General features: G+C 39.7%; 1 protein-coding gene across 1 annotated transcript in view; it reads right to left on the bottom strand.

Moving 5' to 3' along the window:
- The window catches only part of PGR (progesterone receptor), a 40,577-nt gene extending 15,939 nt beyond the window's left edge, over positions 1-24,638 (bottom strand). The window contains exons 1-3 of the mRNA XM_080592598.1: positions 23,259-24,638; positions 21,940-22,091; positions 7,646-7,762 (exon numbers count right to left, since the gene is read on the bottom strand). Of these exons, the coding sequence (XP_080448724.1) occupies positions 7,646-7,762; positions 21,940-22,091; positions 23,259-24,496 (1,507 nt within the window). The 5' untranslated portion in view covers positions 24,497-24,638. The remainder of the gene's footprint in view (positions 1-7,645; positions 7,763-21,939; positions 22,092-23,258) is intronic.
- Between the last annotated feature and the right edge of the window lie 2,235 nt (positions 24,639-26,873).

The following is a 26,873-nucleotide window of genomic DNA, read 5'->3' as shown; positions in this document are numbered from 1 at the left end:
CATATCATACAAGATAATAAATTTTATGAAAATCCAGTGTCTCCATTTTGGAGTATCGAAGATGAACAATTAGAGAATTACACTGACCTTATCAAAACATTAATTAGTGCATTAATAGTATAACAGCAAGCTAGATTAATTCATCAACCACGGGAATATTCCTTTTATTTCTATATATTTTATATAGACCAAAGTCCATGACTTTAATTAACTACTCTTGATGCCTGCTGGTATAGCTGAAGACAGAATGAATCCTCTTGTTTTTGGACCAGACAGCAACCCAAAAAAAGCGTTTAGTGTTTTCCTATCACAAATATGCATACTTAATCATTTTTTTTAAAAAAAGGACAAAAAAGGACAAAAACTTCAATTTAAATTAAAAGAGTATTTAAAATCCAAAGAGAGTATACTAAAGAAAATTTCAAGAAACATGATATTAATAGCATAAATAAGAAGGATAAGCTCTTCAGGAACAGTCATTATCCAATGAAGTCAAAAGTCATAGTCCCACTGACTTGACCGTGAGTTTAATTAGCTTTGTATCAAGTGCCCCAACAATCTTATGTTCATTTTATCACTTGAAGTAAGGATATAAATATTCCTGATCAGTGACTCCTTCCTAAAGAACCAAATGCCGACTTATACCTTATACCTTATATATCTGAAGCAAACCAAACCAAATCAAACCAACCAACCAACCAGACAAAAAAAAACAAAAAACAAAAAAGAAAGAAGAAAAGGCAGTATGATAATATCTCAAGAGACCTAGGACCAATTTCTACCATAACAAAGCTATATATAGAACTAAAAATGCTGGGAATTTCCCACTAAGTATTGTTTAGGCATGAGGGAAAACAGAGAAGGAACAATGCATTTGATAGTTCATAAATAATGATTTCAGGTATTTTCTGAAATAATGGTTTCAGATACTTTTACAGTTCAGAGAACAAAGAAAGAAGGAAACCAAACAGAGTACTTATCACATGGAAATGTTAGTAGTTAATAAGTACCCATGTTTCCAAGTGATTGAATGTATTGGAATTAATGTTGCACTGACTTGAAGAATTACTTATGTGTTTATTTCTAATTATGTTGCTCAACAGCCACCAGTAAAGCAACCTCACTTGTTACCTATCTGCTGGAGAGGTGACTACTGATAACTCACAGCAAACTTTCCGTCTACCACAAGGAAACCATGTCAAATTAATGCAAACTCTTAAGGACATAGGGGAAGCAACAAATATTTGACTACAGCCTAGTTTTTCAACTGCAGCTTACAAAAACATTCATATAATTTCCTGATTTAAGATAAACAAATGCCTCTCATAAGTCTTATAATGTAAAAAGAATACTAATCCACTCTGGCAACTATTCATCTTAGTATAAAACCAATCTGCACATTTAGACAGAATACCTTTTCTTTGTAGCATTTTTATTAATTTAAGTAGGATAGCCAGCCACTGAAGCAGCTTCCTGCTGCTCACAGTTCCCTTACCCTTGATTTACTACAAATAGAAAGTGATATTGTATTTGTATACCACGTGTACCTACAAGAAATAAATAACAAAATTAAAATCTATTTTATCTCAATAACAAGTATATTATGATTTTCTCCATAATACAAAATTCTGTATTTTAGTGTTCTTTTAACTAGGTATACAGAATCAAACAGCAAATCAGACATGATTGATAGTGGAAATTTTATTTTAAAATGGCTCGATTTCTAGTAAAAGGCTGACATCTCACTATCTTTTCCCATACCCTCTAATCAGGTGGAATACGTCAACAATTTATTATTCTTGACAGAACACTACGGCTCCAACTTTAAGGTCACTGTGCTCTTACGTTTTGTGTAGGAGAACAAGCTGTGTACACCTTAGGAGGGTGTATAGAAAATAGAGGAACAAAGCAGAAAAGCAGAAGTAATACATCTTGATTTTAATAAGCCTTTTGACACCACCTCATAAAATATTACCTGGAAAATTAATTAAGATTTGTCTACATCTAATCATTGCAATGTGGACTGAAAGCTGACTGAAACAATGAATAATGTGATAATTTAGCAGTACAGCAGAACAAGGAATCAGTGATAGTCAGCCTGGGAAAATCACAGATCCACTGATAGGAAATAAAATTCTGTGTGTGTTTATTCAAGGACCTGACACAACTTTCTATTATTCTATTAGGTAGAAGATTAGAAAGTGGATTGATTAACTTATTCAGTTATGAAACATAGAACTTAAAGACAATCAATATTCCCACAGAGAATCTCATAGTTAACGTTCTATAAAATCTCAGCTTTTCTCACCTTGATTAAGCTACGTTGAAGGTCTTTGTTTTTTAACTGAAGGCTAGCATTAAGAAACTAACTAGGAGTAAAAGAGAAGTTCATCTATGAAAGTTCCATCTGAAGGATAGAAATCACAAAATGCACAAAAATCCTAAAGTCTGTAAGCAAAGGAAAATATTTGAAGTACTGAACAATTCTGAAAAATAGCTCAGGATATATCTAAGTATGCAATTTGTTCCATGAATTGGGAATTTGATATGGACATTTACCTTTTGAGGATAATTATCTAAGCACAGTAGTGCCCCATATATGAGTCATACTGTGTTGATCAGCACTGCAAGATGTACGTAGGTAATATTTCTCATTTGATGCAATTAAGGAAGTGTCAAAAATGGCAGAATAGAAAAAGTAAGAAGTATGACAGTAAAAGTAGAAAGAGCATTATGGTTAAACTGTTTATACTGAAGTTTTTTGGTTTGAATTTTAAATCCTCATTCATAAATAATACAAGCTTAATCCAGGTTTTTGTTCTTGTTGTTTTTGCCTAGATTTATCTTTTCTTTCCTTTTCACCATTAGTTGTTCCACTTTGATATGTGTAGAAGAATTAGGTTCCTAATCACCCTAGAACTACTGATGCTACTAAGAGCACATGAAATACTACACTCGACCTGATGCAACTGACTAAAAAATATGTTTCAGATGCTACAGTCCCGGCTCCATCTGATATTCCATTTATTCCATTGCATCACTGCTGTCTTCTTCCTGTTTGCTACCAAACCACTTCTTACCATAAGGTGGAGCAGGTAAAAATATCGTGGCAGAGATCCACCAAGATCACATGCCCCTCCAAGAACTAGTTGAACTGAACCAGAATAGTCTCCTCTGAAATGGAAGACGGCTTTAGTTGGGTATGTTTAGAAAACGACTAAAGACCAACACAAACTACCTAGCACTAAATACAAAGAAATGACACCTTCCTAATACTAGCTGGGAAAAAAAAAAAAAAAAGTGATCTAAAGAGAAGGAGAAAGTTTATACTCTCTTCATATATGATGGTAAAGAGCTAAGACTCAGAGCACCTTCATTTTCAGGTTTTGGTTTCAAGTGTGAAGATATTATATACTCATATGAAGACACAGGAATAAAGACATAGCATTTAGTATTGCTAGCAAAAGCGTTCAACCTTTTTCCACTTTAGCTACCTACTCTCAGAGCAAAATGCATACGTTTGATGCATCCCAGGAGGTTCAGACTGGACATTAGGAAAAGGTTCTCTAATGAGAGGGTGGTCGAGTACTGGAACATGTTCCACCTGGAAGTAGTCAAGGCTGCCAGAGTTCAAGAAGCATTTGGACAACGCTCTCAGACACATGGTCTGATATTTGGGGAGTCCTGTGTGGAGCCAGGAGTTAGACTCGATGGTCCTTGTGGGTCCCTTCAAACCTGAAATAGTCTATGATTCCTAATCCAGCTGTGAAACACTTCTCTCTGAGAAAGATTCTACAGCCATCTGTATTGGGTTTGCATGGCAAGGGTTGAATAGTGGGGGGGAAGGGGGCTTCAGGGTGGCAGAGCCCAGGAGCAGCCCCATGTTGAGCCATGAGCAATGCTGGTTGGGCCACTGGGAGAGCAGATTGAAGAAAGGGAAAATCTGCTGTGCTACAGCAGCTGGGAGAGAGGGGTGAGAGCTGAGAGAGAAGCAGCCCTGCAGCCCCCAAGGTGAGTGCAGCAGGAGGGCAGGAGGTGCTCCAGGCACGCAGCACAAGTTCCCCTGCGGCCCGTGGAGAGGCCCCTGGTGGAGCAGGCTGTCCCCCTGCAGCCCACGGGTCCCACACGGAGCAGATCTCCACGCTGCAGCCCGTGGAGGAGCCCCCGGTGGAGCAGGTGGATGTGGCCTGGAGGAGGCTGCGGCCCATGGAGAGCCCCCGCAGGAGCAGGGGGTCTGGGGGGAGCTGCTGCCCGTGGGGGACCCGTGCTGGGGAGCAGTTCTAGAATCATATCATAGAATGGCTTGGATTAGAAGAGACCTTAAAGATCATCTACTTCCAACCCCGCTGCCAGGTATCCCTAGAAGGGATGCCACCCACTAGACCAGGTTGCCCAGGGTCCCATCCAACCTGGTCTTGAACATCTCCAGGGATGGGGCATCCACAGCTTCTCTGGGCAACATGTTCCAGTGCCTCACCACCCTCTGAGTGAAGAATTTCCTCCTAACATATAATCTGAACCTACCCTCTTTTAGTTTAGAATGGTTACCCCTTGTCCTACTACTATCCACCCACGTAAAAAGTTGCTCTCCATCTTTTTTATAAGCCCCCTTTAAGTATTGAAAAGCTGTAATGAGGTCATCCCAAAGCCTTCTCTTCTGCAGGATGAACATCCCCAGTTCTCTCAGCCTTTCTTCATAAGAGAGGTGCTCCAGCTCTCTCATCATCTTCATGGCCCTCCTCTGGACCCACTGTAACAGATCCACAATTTTCTTGTGCTGGGAGCCCCAGACCTGGATGCAGGACTTCAAATGAGGCCTCACCAGGGCAGAGCAGAGCGTGAAAATCCCCTCCCTCCACCAGCTGCTCACTCCTTTATTGATGCAGCCCAGGATGCAGTTGGCCTTCTGGGCTGCAAGCACCCACTGCTGGCTCATGTGGAGCTTTTCATCCACCAGAACCCCAAGTCCTTCTCCACAGGGCTGTCTCAATGAGTTCTTCTCCCAGTCTGTACTCATGTCCAGGTGCAGCACCTTGCACTTGGACCTGCTGAACCTTGTTAGGTTTATGTGGGCACACTTACCTAGCTGTGACGGTCCCTTTTTATGACATCCCTTCCTTCTGTTGTATTGACTGCACCACTCATCTTGGTGTCATACGTGAACTTGCTGAGGGTGCACTTGATCCCACTGTCTATGTCATTGACAAAGATATTAAACAGCATTGGTCCCAAGACAGACCACTGAGGGACACCTCTCGTCACCAGACTCCACCTGGACACAGAGCCACTGTCAGCTCTCTGTCTGTGGCCATCCTGCCAATTCTTTATCCACCAAACGGTCCACCCTTCAAATACATCTCTCTCCAATTTAGAGATCAGGATGTCATGTTGGACCACATCAAACACCTTATAGAAGTGCAGTTACATGATATCGGTCAGTCTTGCCTTGTCAACTGATGCAGTCACTCCACCATAGAAGGCCACCAGATTGGTCAGGCAGGTTTTGCCCTTGGTGAAGCCATGCTGGCTGTCTCGCATCACCTCCTTGTCCTGCATGTGCCTTGACATTGCTTCCAGGAGGATCGGTTCCATGATCTTGTCAGGCATAGAGGGGAGGCTCACTGGTCTGTAGTTCCCCAGGTCTTCCTTTCTATCCTTTTTTAATATGGGAGTGATGTTCCCCTTTTTCCTGTCACCAGGGATTTCACCTGACTGCCAAGACTTTCTGAATATGGTGGACAGAGGCTTGGCAACTACTTCAGACAGTTCTCTTAGGACCCTAGGATGCATGGCATCGGGTCCCATAGTCTTGTACCTGTTCGGTGTCATCCATTCCTGAAAGGCTGCACCTGGAGATACGGTCCCATATGGGAGCAGTTCCTGAAGAGCTGCAGCCTGTGGGCAGCCCCCTCAAGCTCAGTTCAGGAAGGACGGCATCCCGTGGGAGGGACCCCACGGGGAGCAGGGGCAGAGAGGGACCGTGAAGGAGCAGTGGAGACAAAGCGCTATGGACTGATCGCAGCCCCCCATTCCCCCTTCACCTGAGCTGCTCAGGGGCGAGGAGGTAGAAGATGGTGGGTAGGGGGGAGAAGGTGTTTTTAGTTTGCTTTTAGTTCTCACTGCTCTAGTCTGATAGCAGTAGGCAATAATCTCCCTATGCTGAGTCTGTTTTACTTGTGACAGTCATTGGTGAGTGATCTCCCTGTCCTTATCTCAACCCACAAGATGTTTTCTTTCATCATATTTTCTCCCCTCATTTTTCTGAGAAGTGGGAGAGTGCTATGGTGGTGCTGAGCTACCTACTGGTGTTAAACCACCACAACATGTTCTCTTCATTTTGTTCCTCCTTCCCCAGTCCAGTGCCACCAATATACTTGGCAGCTCCATTCTTTTTACCAAGAGGAGGCACTGCTCTCCCAAGGTGCAGGAAGGAGCAACAGACAGTAACACCAATTACATTGATGTCTGGCACAGTTCTATTTCCATTGCTGTGGGGTGAGAGGGATCCAGTTTGGAGAAGAGGACTCAAAGGAGAGGTAGTGTTGAAGGTCTCACGGAGGTTCAGAAGCACAACACAAAACAGAATCCATATTGCAGCACTGCCTCTCCCTCCTGTCATTACACAGGCTGTTCCCTGGAGCTGCAGCACTGTCTCTTATGGAGGATGAAATGCAGAGAGCCAACAACAGCTGCTCAGTGGTAGGGAACTACTGATTTACATCACTGATAAAAGTATAAAATGTAAGAATGACATAACGACCATGTGTGCAAAATACTCCAGCAGCTGTACAATACTACAGGAACTGAAAGCATACAGCTCTGCAATCAAAATGTCAGCCTGCAAACTACATACAAATGTTAATTTATGAATGGACATAGACACAGAAAAATAATGAAATTACCAACAGCATATAATGTCAGTTCTTCCTTCGGGGACAAAAAGCAATACATAAATGCAGAGAGAGAAATATTTGATGAACTAAAACGTTAGAAATATATTTTGTCTGTTCCTTTTTTTTATTATTTTTAATTCCATTTGAAAATATATTCTTTCTTGCTTTCTACTACCTTTATATTATTTTCTTATAGTTTCAGCCATGTATTTTCAAGCCTTGTGCTGGTCCAAAACTTCATATAGCTAAAGTTGTCATGAAAAATATGGGGAAAAGAAAAAAAAAAAAGGAAAAATATATGCCTGGTCCTCTTTGGTGGAACAGAAGGATATAAACTTGTTGAATTCTACACAAGGCAATGACAGAGAGCACAGCAGAAAAGAGAGGAGATAGTAGTGATTTCTGATATTAGCGTTGATCTCAATTTGCTTCTTCATTTTTTTCCCAGTTTGAATTCTCTGATCCAAAACTATTAATAAATACACACCAAAGACAAAATTCCTGTTGTTGCAGCAAAATGAGTGTAAGGAAACATTATATGACACAAAGATATTTTTGTTTCAGGATTTCCAGACTTTCATTAAAAAAAATATAAGCATTTTAACTTATTTTAAACACCAGGTAATTCTTCCAAAGTAATATTTTAATGTGGTTCTTTCTCTTACAGCATCGAAAAAATATTAAACTCAAGGGATTGAAGCTAGTGCTCTTGACTGTCTATTTTTCTGAACGAGATTTGAAAAGCGGCTCACCTCCCAGGACCATACCGGCTTGACAGCACTTCCTCAAGCGACATGCTGGACAATTCTTCCTACGAATTTTATCAACTATACAGTCATTTCTTCCAGCACATAAATAATTGTGCTGCCCTGCAAGCAAGAGAAAAACAAGATTAATATGTTTTCTAACATGACAAAAATATTTCTGTGTATAAATGTTGCAAAAATAACAGAGGAGTCAAAAAAAAGTATAACTGACTCATTACAAGACCCCTTCATTTTGTTAGCTTTTAAATAATCATCTGTTACCACTTAAAGTTTCTTTGGCCTGTTTAAGAGTGACATTCCCCATCTACATCATTCGAAAATAATTAACAGGCAGTACAAACCTCTTAAAATATTAATTGATATTTCTAATGTAAATCAAGAATGAGGACAAATTTCCTTCTGTGTTGTTTTGTTTGTTTGTTTGCTTGTTTTTCCTTGTACTTTATTGTTCCTGATTGCGAAGTAGTTATTTTTGCATGGATTGATAAAGAGTTTCCAACAAAACTGAACAAAGAAGTTGGGGCATTATGCAGTGCAAAAAAATAGCCCTTTAAGGCTATAAATTACCTCTGCTGGAGAATCAGTTCTGCACAACACCTGCTGAGACACCAGCTGAACATATAAGGCCAACAGAGGACAAACAGAGGAAGGCTGTAACTTTTTGGTTTATGTTAGCTCTTAGGAATGGCAACTCCAGTTTATTGTTTAATTCTGAAGTACTCAGTTAGGAAGAAGCTGTCATTAGTGTATTAAAATGGAATCTTCCAAATGAAATTAGCTTCCAGCAGAACAGTAAATTTATTAGCAAAACATGAAATCCAGCTGATATAATAACATTCTTTCTCAAAACAAGCTTCAATGATAATTTTTCTTGAAGAGAACAAAAAAGTGTATTTTTATGCTTTTGTATAATAGTGATCATTTCTGTGATTCATTTTAATTTTGAATGAGTAAACAAAGCTGTAAGAAGAAAACAGAGCAAATCTTCGCGTTACACCTCAGCTTATCCTCTAAGGTTTAACTTTAAAATCTTTCCTATTTTTACACACCATCCTCTATCCGTTTCTGTATTTTCATTTTCTTACATGAAAGCATAAAAGATGTTTCTTTTAAGAGCAAAAAAATGGATAAAAAAGTATGTATAAACTGTAGGAACTAGCAATATCAGGATATTTTCCCTGTAGAATATTGTGGATGTGGACCTGCAAATATAACAGGCATCCACAGCACAACTTTTAGATTTTTATTTATTTTTAGATTGGTACTACTCTGAGTTAGCCATCTGATGTCACCAGGAGCAAACAAGTCTGAGACAATTATTCTATTCAGCTGGTGTTATTCTTTTCTTTATAATCTTATTCTGTCCTTTATCTGCACTTGGTCAAGCGAGCAACTGCTCACCAATAACTTTTCTAAATAGGAGAAAGACAAACTGAAAATGACTCCTCAGATGAAAATGCTGGAGAAGACCACTTTATTCTAACAACAAGAAAAGACTGGTGCTAAAACATGTGAAACAATCCGTTTGCTTCTGTGGTAACATCTTTTCAAAAATTAATTTACTTCCTACCTTTACTTTTAAGAACAACTTGTTTAGTTTTAATGAAAGAAACCTGACTTCCTAAAATTCGTTTTTATAACAGTTTCTTTTGTTTCAGAAAATAACAAGTAAATACAAACAATTGTCTTATGCATTGCCTGGAATTTTAAAAGTATTTAATAACGCACTAAATCACAAGACATGCTCATTTAATTTCTCCCATTATTTCTAATCCTGGATATCTTCTTACAGGAAATGTTACCAAAATTAATGTAATGACTAAAAATCTGTCTTGCTTTGGCAGCAGAGCAGGAAGCAAAACACTTATTTTGAACATTTGTCATTTATTTGCATTTTTTCCTCATCTTGCTTTGGCTTTATTAGCTACAAAAGCACTCAGTCTTTTGAAAGGCAACACCAGTTTTAATATTGTTACTTAAAAGCTATGAAGCATCAGATTATTTCTGCATTGTGGCAATCTGATGCTTTAATGCGCAGTTAATTTACAAAGAAATGCTTAAGTGTACGGTTTCGGTTATATTTGTGGGTTTTATAGTTTTTGTTTGGTTGTTGTTGTTGTTGTTTTTGTCCCCTGAAAAAATATCTCTTTGGACCTCATTTTTATGGAACCCTTTGAATTTATGCATGGTCTGGATCCTTTTAGCCCGTGTCCACAGAAAGATCAAAAAATGGGCTATGCATTTCCAGCAAATGCTCAGAAGCAGCTTGCAAAGCTACAGGTGTTCAAGTTTTACTTTTCCTCCTATGCTGACACAGAAAAATACTTATCTACTAAAGTTAGTGCCATATCATGACATACTCCTCTTCAAACTCTCAAAGAAAGTGTTCATATGTTCAAGAATGATGTCAGTATTTAAACTTTGCTCTTGATACTAGTATGTGATTTGCACACCCAAGTATGTGTGCTCACTGCTAAAGGAGGCTAAGAAGCTTGGGTAGAAGCAGTAATGGCAACAATGTTTATGCTGGAACAATAAATTAATTGGCAAAATGGGAATTAATAGCTTGATCTATACACATTTTAACAGCCTGTATTATTAAATAACAGTTATATAACAGCTTTTAAATATTACACATCTAAAATTAAGTGTTACAAATCAAGATTGCAATACACTGTAAAATTTAGAATTTGCAGTTACACTTTTAAGGTTCACTGCTGCTCTTATAAACCTCTTCATAACTTAGGCTTTATCAGTAGATCCAATTTCCACTTTAACTGAAAATGTGGGAATTACTTTATCATTATGTAACAACTCACCATTTATTATAAATCCAAGACAGAACAATTTTTTTCCCATCTGCTGACCAAATCATAAATGAATCACAATTATCAAAACTGCTCTTGAATGTTCCTACGTTCTAGTGAATACAGCACACCATCTCTGAGTTATAGAACAGATTAAGTAAGTCCAATGCATACCATGAGAGAAATGAAGCACCGCTATTGGAATTTAGGCACAGTAAGAATTTCCTTTGATCTTCAAAAAGTATTATTTCACTCCTATTTATTTCATAAACTGTATCTGAAATCTAATAATTAGCAGTGACCTAACATATATTATGCGTTTACCTAGTTTGCTTCTTCCATAAAGAAGAAACTAGCATGAAAAAAGAACCAAGGAAACGCTATCCAATGTCTCCCCTGACACTTCCCAACCTAAAGTGTATTTCATTAATTTTGTTTCAGCTGCAGCTTTTTTGGAGAACACATAAGGTTCAACTATTTAGTATTTCACTTAGTCTCACCTGTCAGGGCTTTTTTAGTTATTTCAGTCATCTGACTGGATCTCATATAGATATACAAATCTCACATAAAACTGTATCTGTGTTTCTACCATTGTCAAGAGCTGGATTCTGAGAAAACATTACTTGCTTGGCTAATGTCAATATTTTAAGTGCCAGCAACCATGTGAAGGACTGATTGTGTAAGAAATGGAAAACATGCCAGATATTTAGTTAGTTTCCAGATCATGGGACAATACTTATTTCAATTAAGCTATTTGGAAAGTTTTGATGGTATGCCTAAACATTTCTTTGTAAATATATCATTTAAATCATTTGTTGCATCTCAGTCCTTAGGATGAGTATTTTATTAGTATTTTAACTGATTTGCTTAAATATGTGAATATTGCAGTAATACTAAATACATGTACTAATGAAGTACCTTAAGACCCCTGCCAAGACAAAATTCCTGTTCAATTGGTAGCATGTCACCCAGTATCTTTTATATGTCATTATAACTAGGAGATAAAACAGAAGAACCAACATAGTTGTCTAATCACTAGGGCCCAGGTGAAAAAGCAAAAACTGATAATTGTGTTTCTTACAAAAATATGGATCTGACAACTTTCTGACAACTGCCACTTTCTAGGAAGTTTTCCCCCAATGTTAAGTTTCCTGAACATGTTTACTTTCACCTGTCTTTAAAAGTGCACATTGCAGCTTTCTCTCAACACCTCAAAGCATCAATTTTAATGTAGATTTGATTACATATGGAGAAAATACAGAGATTTCATCTGTTACTTATCCATTCCAGATTCTTGTAGGGTACCATTTTTCTTAACCTCCATCAAAGTTCATTTATGTTAGCAAAGGCGGAAGTACTAATGTAATCAGTCAACTGCAGTTTTAAGTACTTCAATAACTAATGCTACATTGGCAAGTGTATATGAGAAAGTGATTAAAACGTGTATGGTCTGCACACACAAACACAATCAGTCACAGTTTTTGCTGTGACTGTAAAGCTGCACTAATAGTACTACATCACTGAGAAATGCATGTAGAGTGTCTTTAAAAACTGGTCTATTAACTGAGCTCACTGTCATACTGTAAGTCATTTAAAATGATTCAAATGAACTAACAAGTTCCTGAAATTTTGCAGATATGCAAAGACGGAAAATGTATCTGCACCAGGAGTATCACATGCTGGCAGCCAGTTATTTGTGTAAGTGCATCTGTGCTGAACTGCTGCCAGTCTGCACAGAAGCAACATGCTTGTTTGCAAACTCTCATTTCCTCCTGTCTGCAAATAAAAGCACTTTCTCAAATCTTCTCTCTCCCATAGCTGATTCTGTCTCCCCATATCACTCTTACCTATCAATGCTTTCTTATAAAACCATTCTATTCCCACTACTGGAAGACTTCTGTTCACAATACACACCACACTGTTCTATTTAGTGTATATTATTATTATTATTACTACTACTATTATTATTATTTCTGTCTAAAACCAGCAGATATATAATGTTCTTTGTAAATTATTTTATGGCCAAGTACCTCCCAATGTTGACATTTTCCTTCCTGAAAGCCAGCCTCCAGCTTCTGCTCAATAATTTACTCCCAGTATGCTCTTTACCACTTACAGTATTTTTCATACCATAAGAAATAGGAAGTGCCAATTATACAAGCAAATTTAAAAACCAAAGGATTTACTTTTTCACTCAGTCCCTGTCAGGGGTTCCTGTGGAAGCTGACAATAAAAATGGTTTTAAAATAAATAAAATGGAAACTAGTTTCACCTATGTGTACTAAACACAGCGGTCCAGATGTAGCTTCTGAGTCTAACTTTGACTTCGGGAAGCTAATATACTATATTAGGGTAAGCATTACTCTGGATTTGGGCTGATTCTATCACTGTTTTCCATAACTAGGCAAATAGTCTAGCCTAGTTCCTCATCAGAAATGAGAAAAACAGCTAGACTGACCTTTGCTCTGATCTAAATTAACCACTGCTGTATTTATACTGTTCCCATGTGCGAAAAAGCAAATTTGTGCCGACCTCACATGTCACAATGTGGGCTTATGAGCATGGGTCTTGGAGAACTAGGAACCTATACTACAGAGTTTGTAATACTCAAAGCATGCCCTTCGTGTCCCTGTATGCCATTAGAGGCCATTACAATCTCCAAGACTCCACACACCTCAAACAACATTTTTAAATTATTTAACACCAACTTCACTTTTGTGCTAACATTTTCTGCAGAAATAAATATGTCACTGAAGTGAGGTTGAAACTCTAACGACTTAACAACAAACCACATTCCCCACTGACCTTACCATACATAACCTGTTTATAAAGAAAACAGAAGTTACTGGAGGACTCACGTCTCCCTCCTTGACCATCAAAATTAGATTTCATTATTTCCCAAATATTAGCAGGTGTCCTCACTACAGCTCTATAAAGTACTTTTATTTTCAGACCAGAGGAAAGGAGAGTTTGCAAACAAGTGCATTGCCTCTGTGCACACTGGCAGCAGTTCAGCACAGATGCACTTAGGCAAATAACCGGCTACTCTATATAAAGTCCATAGTGGTATAATAAACATGCTATTGATGCAGATCTGCTTCACAGCCAAGGGTTTAGGATTCAATGGATCAAAAAGAGCAAAGGGTGGAAGAAGAGTAACTTGGGAATATGTTCCATCCTGGACTCTTTTTCTTGCTGAAATAATATGGAATTCCTCCCCTCATAACAATATAGTTTAAAGTGAAAACAGTGAAGAACGATTACAGCCCAAGTCATTCTTCATCCTAAGGAATGGTCAGGACTGCAAAGAGAGAAGGGTGTTTTTGACTCACTCCAAGCATGATGGACACAGATCTTACATCCTGGGTGACTGCCTTACCTCTTCTATGTACTCAGTGATGGGGTTTGTGAGCATTAACAGGTACTAGAAATTCCTTCACCTTTGTGAACCTAGTCTTCCATTCCTTTGTGTTAACTACATATGATGAAAAGAGCAGGTTGAATAAAAATGTTTTGTTCAAAAAAAAAGCAGAACTATAAAATGTTCATTCCTAAGTCAAACCTAATATTTCTTATATTCTACTTTACTTTGCTAAGCAGATTGATAACTAATTTTTCACATAACTCTACTTAAAACAAACTTCTGTTACACTTCCACTCCATTATCCGTTAATTTGTAGTTAATTTGTAAGCATATCTTACAGTCCTCTGCCTAATTTTGTTTGCTAAGTGGACAAAACAAAAATGGTTTCTTTAGAAGGGAAACAGCATTTTCAAACTACCATATATTTTGCATTGCTTTTCTTCTCTTCGACAAACCACTTCCAATGTCTGCAACATCTTTGACTGATTCTTTCCCCTTTATCTTGATTTGAAAATCTTCTTGCCTTTTGTTGTGAACACCGCACCACAGTCTTTTTCCTTCCAAAAATTACTTCTCCAGACAGCAACCTATGCACATTGTATTTATGGTATCTACAAAACTGATCAGTTAAATGTAGCTATGCTGTTTTCATTCACTTCTGGGTAGTTAGAAGTTATAATCCTGAATGTGGTTTGTTTTGTTTTAATCTTAGTAATTTCCCTATTTATTCTATCATCTTCAACCAACCAAACAACCAACCAACCAAACAAAAAACTATAATTAAGTCCTGTTTTACAGAAACCATCGTGAACTGCAAAATAAGGATTACTATTTCACATTGACTTTATTTGGTCTTCCTAGAATGTTTACCACAGTAACATTCTGAAAGGCATAAAGTCTTTGCATCTAAATACAGGAATTGACAATAGTAAAAATTCTGCATAGCTAATATCTTTCAGAAAATGATTCTGGCTTCTACAAATCAGTATTTCCAGTTCTTTTTATGGCAGTGTGTCACAATTGTTCCATGGTCATCATTTTTAAGCGATTAATTACACAATTAGTAGAAATATCTAAAATGATAAAATTGACATCTTTTTATCTTTTTTTTGTCAGTGAAGGTTATATTTCTTATAAAATGACTATAGATCATGGGATTTGAACATCCAATGTACTTTAAAAGCACACCAACAATTTCAGAAGTATACATCATTAAAGCACATTTGTTCTTCTGATCCCTGAATGCTGTATTCTTCTACCAACATAATATAATACATTATATTTGTATTTCAGTCATCCCATCATTATGATCTCAGTGAAGGTATTACAGCATATTGCCTTGATGAAATTTTCACTATATGTTTTCTCTTATTCTTTGACTGTTCCTAGATCTCAGCTAGTAGGATAGGGTCACTTGCTCTAAGAGTAACAAAGGTAGAAAAAAAAAACAGAAATATTAGCAGAAAAATGCAATATACTAAAAAACAAACAAACAAAAAAACCTGATATTGATGCCTGTGATCAAAACACCCAACAGACAGCAAACTGCTGAAAAACTGTAAAGAAAGGATTCTTTTGGCTAATTAGATTCTAATGTGTAGACATCCAGCAGAGTAAGTAGTGTACACTCTGATCTTGGGCACTGGAGAAAAACAGGTACTTTAGGATGTGATTTATCTTAACCTTGAGTAACATCTAAACTGGGGTTCTTTAATAGCCTATCGATCTCCAAAGGAAGCTTAAAGATTAGACCAAATACGGATGTCCACAATGTAAATGCCTTCAGCTTGGTGCAACGTATCTCATACAATGCATTGTCATTGGGGATTATGGAAACTGATATAATTATTTGTCAAGAATAGCATAATATTTTCCAGGATGTCAATGTCGCATGTAACTCTTTTCATGCTTTAACTGCAAAAGATTCCAGGTTGTTGGAATACACTCTGATGTTAACTGATATTAACCAACAGCCACTTGTGAAATTGCAGGAGTTGTTGACTAGGTATGACCAGGAAGCCTCTGAAGTACAGCCATGTATCAGCACAGACAACAGCAGACAGTAACATGCAATTGACACTTGTTAAGTCTTTCCACTGGTAGCTTCTAAAGAACTGTCCCTTAATCATCGGTTCTGTGGAACAGATATATAGCTTAAGGAGATGGACACTTTCAAACCTAAGTGCATTTTTAGCAAGTGATAGTTTGACTATAAATACTTATATACTTATTTTATTTCATTATTATATTTATTTATATACTCTAAAAAGATATTAGCTACCTTGGTGGTATATGGGTGGGATTCATACCACCAAACACAGAGAATGTACATCATCACCTGACACTCTTTTTATACTCAGTATAGAGAAATAGTTCCTGTTAGAGTAACGTCATTTTCATCCTACGTAGATATGCAAAACAAGTCAGTGCATTACTCCCCAGAAGTTCCTGTTTCTCTCCACCTGCTATAGGAGGAACTTGAGATGCACAGCTCAGGTTACTCCCATTGTGAATATCTGAAGTTAGAGCAATCAGCAATGCTGAGCACTCAGCTGCTGGTGCTCTGTAAAGCAAGCAGTCCTACACCACCTGAAATAACTTCTAATCCACCTGAAAAGACGTTTTATGTAATACTCTATACAGTTTCTAAACACACTATATAATGTTAAGCCAAAATTTTTGGTAATTCTCATTTCTGCAGCTGACTGTGTTCTAAGCCATCTCTTTCAGGAAATCAGTACAGTCATGATGAGAGCAGTAAGAAACCCAGCATTAGCACAACACCCAAAGCACAAGAATGAATGCGATCCTTGCTCACTCCATTGTTTTGCCACAATTAGATCAACAAATTAATGTTTGTCAAATGGTTAAGCAACAATACTTTTTTTAAGTCAGAAGTATGATACACAATTATGTATCCGTACAGATCTTCTTTCCCTTTTTATAATGCAAATTCTTTGCTCTCGCAGAAGTGAGGCTTCTCCGTTGAATTTTAGGACCTTCACAGAGGTAATTTCGTGTATTTGAATTTGGAAATATACTTAAGTTTACCACTTAAGTTACCACTACTTAAGTATTACCACTTTTTGGTGATGTGCAAAATAAAACAGCTTTAATAATATTAAATATACTAAGTGAGAAACATTTTCATCTCTCAACTTGCAGTATGATGCTTTGTCTGCTTCATGAAACTTTCATTACTATTAGGTTTATGGTACACACTGTACCAAATTCTGATCCCAAGAACACAGAAAGTGGGATTAAAAATAGAAAATTGCTGTGGAGTAAGGAGAACAGAGAACTTTTTACAGCTGCTTTATCAATTTCATAGATGAAAGGGTCTCTATATTATGGCATTTCACTGTCTTTCCAAATAGGGCTTCCTATCAGTAGATATTTTTTTTAATCAGTGTTTGGTGTGCTGTGCCATTTTACATTTTTAAGCTATGTAAGAGCACACTTCTGACAATCTTCCTCACGCAGAGTATTTCACTACGTAAGTAGTGAATCACACGGCCATCATAAACTGCTTATTTGTAACACAAGTCAGATAAACTTTATCAGAAAGGCTGGCTGAAACAACGCTCAGCCTTTTCACTGCACAGACGTAACTCATGCTTAATTCAACACCTTCCTCCACCCACATACACAGACAGTGAAAACTCTCATGTAAACTACTTTCTATCCCATAGGGTTTGCCAGGCTTAGGTCTCAGAGAAAAGAAATGTCTACATGTCATCAGTTAAGTGTTAACTGCTGTTGTGGTTGAGCTTGTTCCCCGACGCTATTATTTGTCCAGCACTGTTACCCTGAACATGAAGCACATACTAAAACTAGAAAAATTGCTATATATTCATTAGATCAACTTAATAATAGGGTCCCAGATATTTGAACAAACCAAGAGTTATTTCCTTACACATCTGCTGCAATGTCATGTATTTATGTCAGCCCCAAACTCTACAGGTTCACCCAACTACCTGTCATCACATGTCGAAGTAACATAAACAAGGGGCAAAGCAAGGCAAATACTTTTATAAATATAAAACAAAAATTAAAAGTGGGACTTTGTATAGGAAACAGCACTTCAAATTGTTTTCTGGTTCCAGGTGATTTTTATTTTTCATCAGCAGAACTACCCTGGATACACTTTCAAGAATGCAAGCCACCAAGAAATGATGCATTAGTGATACTGTAACACCAGGAACCCACAACTCTACACGTTGGTTCCTCTCCAGGACAGAAATTTCACTGTGGTGTTACACGGACAACTGCAAGGTAAGAGATGCTGATCACAGTTGCCTTACATGATTTTATGGGAAGATATCCTTATAAGATACTATTTACGTTACCTTATAAGATACTTTATCTTATAAGATACCATTATAAAATACCTATTTATTTATGACTGCCTGGCAATTTAAAGCTAAGTACGAGTTGACTTCCTAAATTTCATTCTCCTAAACTAGCAATATTATATCTGTTTTTTGTGACCTTGTATTAGATATACTGGTAGCACTTAAAAAATGCCTGACCATCAACATCAAATTACTTTGCAAGTACGGAAATTCTGTAATTTTTAAAACATTTTAAATCTTATTTCTGAATATTCTTTGGTTGGTAACTCCAAACTGCCATTCATTTTCAGCTCACGGACATGAACGGTACTAACCCATCTACATACTGAATCCAATTTTGTATTTTCAAATTTCTTAACTGAATATAAATAACAGAAACTTCTATTATTTCCATGGTAAACAAAGGAGATCTTTCAGCATTTTTTAAAAAGCCTTGCAATTTTTACAATAATTGAATCAATGGATTGATAAATCAGCTCTTTGTAGGTAACCAACTAAAAACATATAACCTCTATATGCAAATAAATATTTCCTAAAAAGTCGGTATCTTTATCCCTAACCTGCATTTTCTCCTCCTCACCTCTAGCACAAAGAGTTTTTTTTATATTCATTTTATTACAGTTCAGCCCCCCCCCCCCCCAAAAAAAAAAAAAGACTTGCAGTTTTAGTTAACATCTTAGGATTCTGCTTAGAGTAAAATATACTTATGGAATTATAACCATCCTTTTCTTTATATATATAGGCACATATTGGAAGCCAGGGACCCAAACGACAAAATATCTACCAAACCATACATAGCTAAGAATTCATTGCCAATGTTGTAAAATAATTTAATACTAAATATAAGATTTTATATTCTAATTATAAACATATAAATATAAACACAGTTCTGGTCCACTGTTACACTGTATGGATACCTCCTAGTTCTATTCAAATGTACGGTTAAATCATACTTAGTATAGAAACTTTTAGATTCACCTGTACAGTTTCAAATTCAGACTGAGCATTTGAATTGTGCTCTGATTATATTTCAAAAAGAGTAGCGATGGAAAATGGAGTTTTCTGGATAACAAAATGGTCCATTCTACCTCAAAGGAAGCATTTAATTAATACCGTATTTTCCACATACTAGGTGTGAGTAAAAAAAAAAAAAAGTGTATGAATCGTGGTTTCTGTAAAAAAAAATAATATATATATATGTATAGTTGGCTGTTAGATTTGAAACAGCCAACATACCTAAGATTACAGAAGTAATTAAAATAGCAAATAGGCATTTTCCAACAAAGTCAGTACTACTGTGTTATGTCCCTTGTTATGTATGCACTTGAAAACTTAATAACATATGAGAGAGAAATCTAAATATAGAAAATCCAAGCAGCAGCAAAGCCTTCTATTTTCAACTATGTTTTAATTTCTCATGGTAATCAGGACTTTATGGAAAGTACATGAAAAGCAGACTTATGATTATGAATTTGCACTCAAAAACTTTAGCATCTCATTTGCATGAATAATATTGGGAAAAAAATAGAGTAGCATTACAAATTTAAGAAGGCTAGTAATGTATTCCCACTCGAAGAAATGATGGGCAAGGGGACACTTTACATAAGAAAAACTTCTCAGTAAAATGTGTGAATCTTTAAACACTGTTTTCTCTTGTATCTACAATAAAAATATTATTTTTCTTTTTACAAGAGAGTAGTTTGTCACATTTATTTCTGACAAGTAATAAGTGAAAAAATACTTTAAGTTTAAATGAAATTGGATATCTATCCATTTCAAAGCTAATAATTTTATCCTATGCTTCAGTTAAAATAAAGAAGTCCATCTTTTTAAAGAACTCTCTGTAGACTTGCACCTCCTACGCAAAATAGGTAACTACATTTGTTCATGTTGTTCATGCCCATATTGCTCATTTCTGTCATTCTTCTCCATAAAACGTAATAATCTATAGTTTTTCTTGTCATAGTCCAGCTTTCTGAGGTAGTTGTCAATTCTTTGAATATTCTTACTAAAAAAAAGCAAACATTTCTTCACCACACTCTCAGTCTTTGGAATCATTTAAAAAATGGTAAGTATGAAGATGGTATGTAAAACACAACTTTTTTTTGTTTGTGTAACTGTATTGACCTCTTATTTCTCTGTATGTTTATATTAATCAGTAAGATTCTGCTAATACAGCTTTCGCATAAATATTCAGTGAAAACAGCCTTAAGAAATCCCTAGTAACAGCCTATACGCCTTCTGATAAATGATAATGTATCATTAAATAAAGTATATATGCTGAACAGTAATTGGATATGTTTTTGAACAGGTTCATCTACTGCACAAATACAGCTGGATACAAGTATAGGAAAAAGACAAACTTCAAAAGTTACAGAATCAAATTAAAATACAAAATTAAAAACTGAATACTACAGTTGAAAAGTAAATAAATAAACCTTCTTTTAAAATATGGCATTCATAAATTACATTACTCTTTCTTAAAACTTCAGCTCCCTGACTCTTTAAGAGTACGTCTGATGCAGTATAATAACCAAAAGCAAAGAACGTGAAGCCAAACCAAAAGACCATTTAACAGTCAGTGAAACAAACATATGCCTGTAGGTGACTTAAAAGCTAATTGTTTTTCTGTATTGCAACCTAACAAATATGTTTCTAATTGTTTTCTCATGAATGCCATTAAATGTATTAGAGAAAACGTGGCACTAACAAAGCTAATTAGTTCATTTAGCCCATCCAGTCTAGTGGTCTCAATTTGAAGATATATAGTCTGATAAAGCAAGAACATGAGCATATGCTTAAAATTGAAAGAAACAGCATACTGAAACAATTCTAACTAAAGTATTTTGCTGAGCTTTTAATTTCCCATTATTCCCCTTTTCATCTGAAGAGCAATAAACTCTATAGCATTGAATAAACTATATATCACAACAAGAAAACATGATGCAATTTCTTCTTTTAAGTAATCCTACACAGTGCAACAACGGTTTTGTTAAGTGTATGGAACAGAAACTTTAACGTCCAAGTTCTGACAGATAAGAATTGTGAGAAAAGCAGACAAAGAATAAAATGTTTTTTCTTTTACTCGGATATGTTTTACTTCTTCATCAGCTGAAGTATATAAAGCAATCTGCTCCTGTATTTAAAATCTCTGTGGGTATATATGGACAAGGCATAATATAATTCAAAAAGGAAAAAAAAGTATTATTACTGATTTATGAAACCTGCAGTTTGGCTTTGTAAACCAACATCTATCTGGAATAAAAGTTAAAACCATTTGACTTGAAATAGTTCAGTGGAACCTGAAATACTTCCATAAAGCTCAGGAAGCCAAATTCTGTATTTTGCAAGCAAGAAAAATTACATATAACTTCAAAAAAAGAATAAAGTCAAAATAAATACCAATCTGCATATGATTAGGTCATACCCACAAAATTTTCATTTAAATAGTATTTACACTTTCTAAAACAAGTTCTGTATTTCCCAAGATCTTGATGAAACTCTACTTATTGAGAAAGATTAAAAGATGAACAATAATAAATAGCAACCAGTGAAAGTACAACAAATAATACTAGTAAAGTTAATAATGAAATATTTTAGTTAGTGTTCACCGTAATACTTTGAGTTGGCAAAACAAAAAAACACGACTACAGTGATCATGCTCACAGATCAGCAATAAGTAAGGGGTATGTTCTTTGCAGTGCCTAGGAAAATATATGTCAAATAATAAGGAACAATGGCATGATATAGTACCTTCCATTGCCCTTTTAAAGAAGACTTTACAACTTCCACAGGTAAGTACTCCATAGTGGCAACCAGAAGCCTCATCACCGCAGATGAGACAAATCTTCTGGGGTAGAGATTCAAAACTGTATTGAGAACTTTGGCTGGATTCTGTATCTGGCCTTCAAAAGAAAAAGAAGAGAAATGAAATATCCAGATTTGCAATGGTTAGCTACTTACCTGTATTAGTGAGCTCTATATTAACAGCTTCCTTTTACATCTATAGGACAAGGGGAAAAAAAAAAAAAAAAGGCAGGATTGCCTTTCAGCTTGAGGGTTTCTCTACGCTAGGATAAAAGGCGTATTAGCAACGTGTGCCTAGCCATTAAAAAGGAAAGTAGTGAGCAAAAAACACAGTAGCATTTTAACTCACTTTAGATAAAAAGGGGACATTCTAGGAAACTACCAAAATGCTCATCTTCCTCTGATCAACAAGTCTTGTGAGTAAAGTCATACTGATCGATATCTTTTTCTGAACACCGAATGGTAGAGAGACAGAATGAAACAGAAGTCAATTGAATTTCAAAAGCCCCCTTCACATGGGAAACAACCAAGCTTTCTCAGCTAGAAAAATCGTTAATAATTGGTTTGTTGCCTCCTGTTCAGTCGCAGCGTTATACTTAGTAGCTAATTCTGATGAGCACATTGAGCTGACGAGTACTTCTGTATTTCTTATCAAGAAAAAAGTAGGCTAATCTAGCTAATTATTATGTTTAAAAAATCCATATGTTTCTATCAAAACGATGGAGTTATTTTTGCAAATATTTCTAGATAACACCTTGGCATCATAGTAAGCCATATTCATCCTAGTAAATTAATATAGATATTTAAAATGTTTTGAGTTTTTTTAGGTGAAATTAACTGCTTTTTCCCAAATCAGCAATAATATTCTGGAGAATATTTAGGTATTTATAGATTCTGTCCACTTGTCAATTAAGAGAGGTGAATCTACTGCTCCTCCCTTCTGTGGAGCTGGTTACTGTATTGCACAGTATGAAGCAATCATAACAAAAATGCCGCTTCTCTCGGAAGGTAACCGTGCCCAGAAGACCATCAGCTGCAAAATTAAAACCTCGGGTGCGTTCCCACCAGCACCGGGACACCCCAGCGCGCCCAGACAGCCCCGAACTGGACGTGCAGCCACGGCGGCCGTCTAAAATCTCCAGTGGAGCTCCGCCGAGTGCCATCGTGTCCCCGTTCCTCCCCGGACCGTCCCTTCGACCCCCTTCCGAGAGCGCCGTCGGGGGGCAGCGCCCCCCACCCCCTGCGGTGCCGCCGGCCTCCCTTACCGCACGTAGCCGAGGTAGGGCGGGCAGAGCTGGGGCAAGCCCTCCTTCAGCACGGCCGCCGGGAAGCCCAGGGGTTGGTGCCCGTTGAGGCCCAGCGGCGGGTAGAGGCCCGGCGGCGCGGCGGAGGCCGAGGTGGAGGGGAGGCTGTCGGGCAGCGCCGGCGGCCCGTAGGCTGCGGGCAGCAGGGAGGCTTCGGTCTTGTAGAGGACGCACTCCAGCGAGGGCTCCTGGGCGGCCCGGGGGGGCTGCGGGTAGTCGGCGGAGGCTGCCTTGCCTCCCAGGTACGGGGCGGGCAGCCCGACGGCCTCCTCCTTGATCTTCAGGGCGGGCTGGAGGTCGCCGTAGGCGAAGGGTCCCTCCTTGCCGTCGGCCGGCGGGTAGCCGTAATCCGCGAAATCCGGGGCGGGGGCGGAGGGCGAGGTGCGGGGCCCGAAGGCGCTGCCTTCGTACGCAGCGTCCACGTCCAGCAGCTGCCTGGTGCGGGAGGCCAGGTAGGCAGAGTTGAGCGGCAGGATGGGCACATGCAGGTAGTCCTGCCCCGGGCACGCTCCCGGTGCCGCTCCCGGTTCTTGCTCCGCAGCCGTCGGGGAGGCCGCCGGGACCGAGGCCAGGCTCCCCCCGGAGCCCGAGCCCTGCTCCGGCCGGCGGCTGCCGGCGGGGAAGGGGCGCTCCTGAGGGGGCAGCGCCCCCAGCCCGGGGGCTTTGCCCCGGGGGGTCGCGGTGGGACCCTCGGTGCCCGGGGGCGATTTGAGGGCGGCCGTCAGGGCGTCCCCCCCCGGCCAGAGCCGCGGAGGAGGCTGCGGGGGGCTGGCAGCCGGAGCTCCCGCAGCGCTTTCGGCCGATTTCGGCTCCGGGCCGCGGCTCATGGGGGCGCCGGGAGCCTCCGGGACCTCCGGCCCCAAGAAGGACCAGGCATGAGCCGCGGGGCTCAGGAAGGTGTCCAGGACGCTGTCCAGGGCGTCCTTATCAGGGAGGGAGCCGCTCCCCGGCCGGTACGAAGGGGAGTCCCGGTCCTCCTCCCCCGGCTGCCGTTGCTGCCGCCGCCGCTCTTCCTCCTCCTCTTCCTCCTCCTCCTCCTCGTCCTCCTCCTCCTCGTCGCTGCTCCTTGGGTAGAGCAGCCCGTCCAGGGCGATGTCGATGGCCTCCGCTTCCCCGCGGCCGGGGTGGCCCTGCAGCAGGACCGCCCCGTCTCGGGCGGACGAAGGCGCTCCGGGCTCCTTGGCCTTCACCTCGGTCATGCTGCCCGCCGCTCAGCCTCCGCCGCGGAGGCCCTCGGGGGGGAGGGAGGGAGGGAGCGAGGGAGGGAGGGAGGCTCCCGGCGCGATGCAGCGGGGCCGGGCGGCTCCTCACATCCCGGACGGCGGCTGCCGCTCACATGGCGCTGCCTTCCGAGGAGGGGCGGCTCAGCCCCGGCCCCCCTCCATCGCCAGCACCACCGCAAAGCCTTCCCCGCCGTCGGGGACGGGGACGCCTTTGCCCCGCAAGAGGGGAGAAGCCACTCAGCGCCTGTCTGTGTGACACTCCTCCCCGAGACCCCCGCCGTGCTGCCCCCCCTGCCCTTACCGCCGGGGGGCTGCGGTGCCCGGGCTCGCCCCTCCCCGTCGCCGTCCCCCCCCTCTTTTCTCCCCCGTTCTCCCTTCTGTGGGGCCGCTCCGCGCTGCCTCCCCCCGGGGCTCGGCTGCCGCCGTTCCCCCCGCGGCTTTTCCCAGCCGCTCTGCCGGCGCCCTGGCCCCTCCTCTGCTCCGCCCGTCCTGTCCCTCCCATCGCTCTCCGGCCCCTCGCCCCTCTCCCCTCTCCTCGGGCCCGCTCGCCGGCTGCCCCCCGACTTCTCCTCCCCGTCCCCACACCCGCAGGTGCCCCCTCCTCACGCTCCTCCGGCCCCCGGGCACAGGGCGGGCAGGTTGGGTGGTCGCTGTCTGGGGACAGTGAGCAAGACAAGTTTTCCTTGCTTGCCCTGTCCCCGGGATAGTCTTCCTGTAGTCTTTCACCTCCCTCTCATTGTCAATTTCAGAGGTAAGCTCTGCCCCAATTCCTCAAAGCCCTGTTACTCACACTGGTACATCTTCCATGTTCCAGTAGCAAAGAAACCATGGCATTGTAAAGCACCTGATGTTATAGGACCTCGAAAGCACCCTCTACTATACACCAGAGAAAGCAAAAGGGTTTGGGAACAAAATATTTGAAAAAACGGGGCATCTTTTGCCTCTCATACTTTCGTTACAATCCAGCCCAAATTACTTTAAACCGAGGAGCTGTCAGCAGCTTCCAGCTGATTGGCTTTTCGTGTAAAATGCTGGGTCGGTGAAGGAACCTGCACAGCTCCATAAGGCTATTACTGATTCAAATACGTACACACACCCACGTATATAAAATTTGCATTATATAGCAGTCTCAGAAAAGAAAATTGTGTTAAAAGATACAGAGAGTAATTTAGCCTAGGAGTAGTCCGTGGGACTTTGAGGAGAATCAGTATATTTTTGATTCATAGAGAAATGTACACTGTTACATGCTTACTTGTGCTCTGATACTAGAGCACACTTCTCTGAAAAGATCTTTTTCATAAACTCTCTGAAAAGACATCTTTTTCATAAACTCTTATCACTGTGTAATAGTTCCTTTTGTTGTTTTACTTTCAAAATATTCCCAGACTAAACAGGACAGCTTCTGGGAGAGGAAAACATAACTTTTTGAAATTACTGCAGTGGTCTGAAAGCTAACATCAGAAATCATACAGGGCAAGTTTATAGAAGCAGTGGCTTCAAATAAACTTTATTCAGTGTGGTGTGTATGTTTTGGTTTATTCTTGGCAAAATATTACTGGGTAATAGACTGCTTTGGAAGTCTGCCTTTTGTTCCTTTAAGGAATAGGAATAAATTTGTCATTTTTCTTTTCCATTTTATAAAAAAAGAATTATTGTACTGTGATAATAGCTAACTTTTTAAAACTTGGATGTCATGTAGACACCTCTATGTATGTTCAGGATGTTCAAGAGTGTGATACGCATCGTACTTGCTCTGTGTAGGAATATTTCTCAAGTGCTTCACCCTGTTGATATCGTAAGGAACTGTTTGGCCAGCAAGTAGCAAGAACCAAAGATGATGACCCTGAAAAGCCAATCAGTGGAACAGGTGTTAAGGGAATGCACCCCAAAGGCAATCTGGTTCTCTTATGGCATGACCCTACAACAAGCAATTAATTTGAAGTGCTTCTCTGGCTACCACGTTACTGTTTTTATGCTACAATATTTCTCACTTCTCCCAAGCCTTCCTTTTCTCAGAAGAGGCAGAAGTTCACCTCCAGCACCGTTCATCTCCACGCTGATTTTGGTTTTCCCCTGATGTTTTCATGCTTAGTCAGCTGGTTGTCATGCCTATTTATTCCCACTGTCTTGCTTTCTGATTTCCACTTCCCCAAATTCATGGCCTGCCTCCGTACTCCAGTGAAACGTGCTCCCAGGACTTGTTTCCTTACAGCGACTTGCCTCGTGTTGCTTCTTCGGGCCCAAGAGAGGTAGAGAGGCACAGATGGCAGGATTAGGGGTTCCTGAAAGGAAGGCAGGACTGTGTGCTTTCTGCAAGGCCAACTCGCTGCTGCTGCTGACTTCAATACTAAAA

Source organism: Anser brachyrhynchus (genome assembly GCF_964034855.1).
Source record: "Anser brachyrhynchus genome assembly, chromosome: 1".
Lineage (NCBI taxonomy): Eukaryota > Metazoa > Chordata > Aves > Anseriformes > Anatidae > Anser > Anser brachyrhynchus.
The sequence above is the reverse complement of the archived record's forward strand: the minus strand, read 5'-3'. Positions and strand labels throughout refer to the sequence as shown.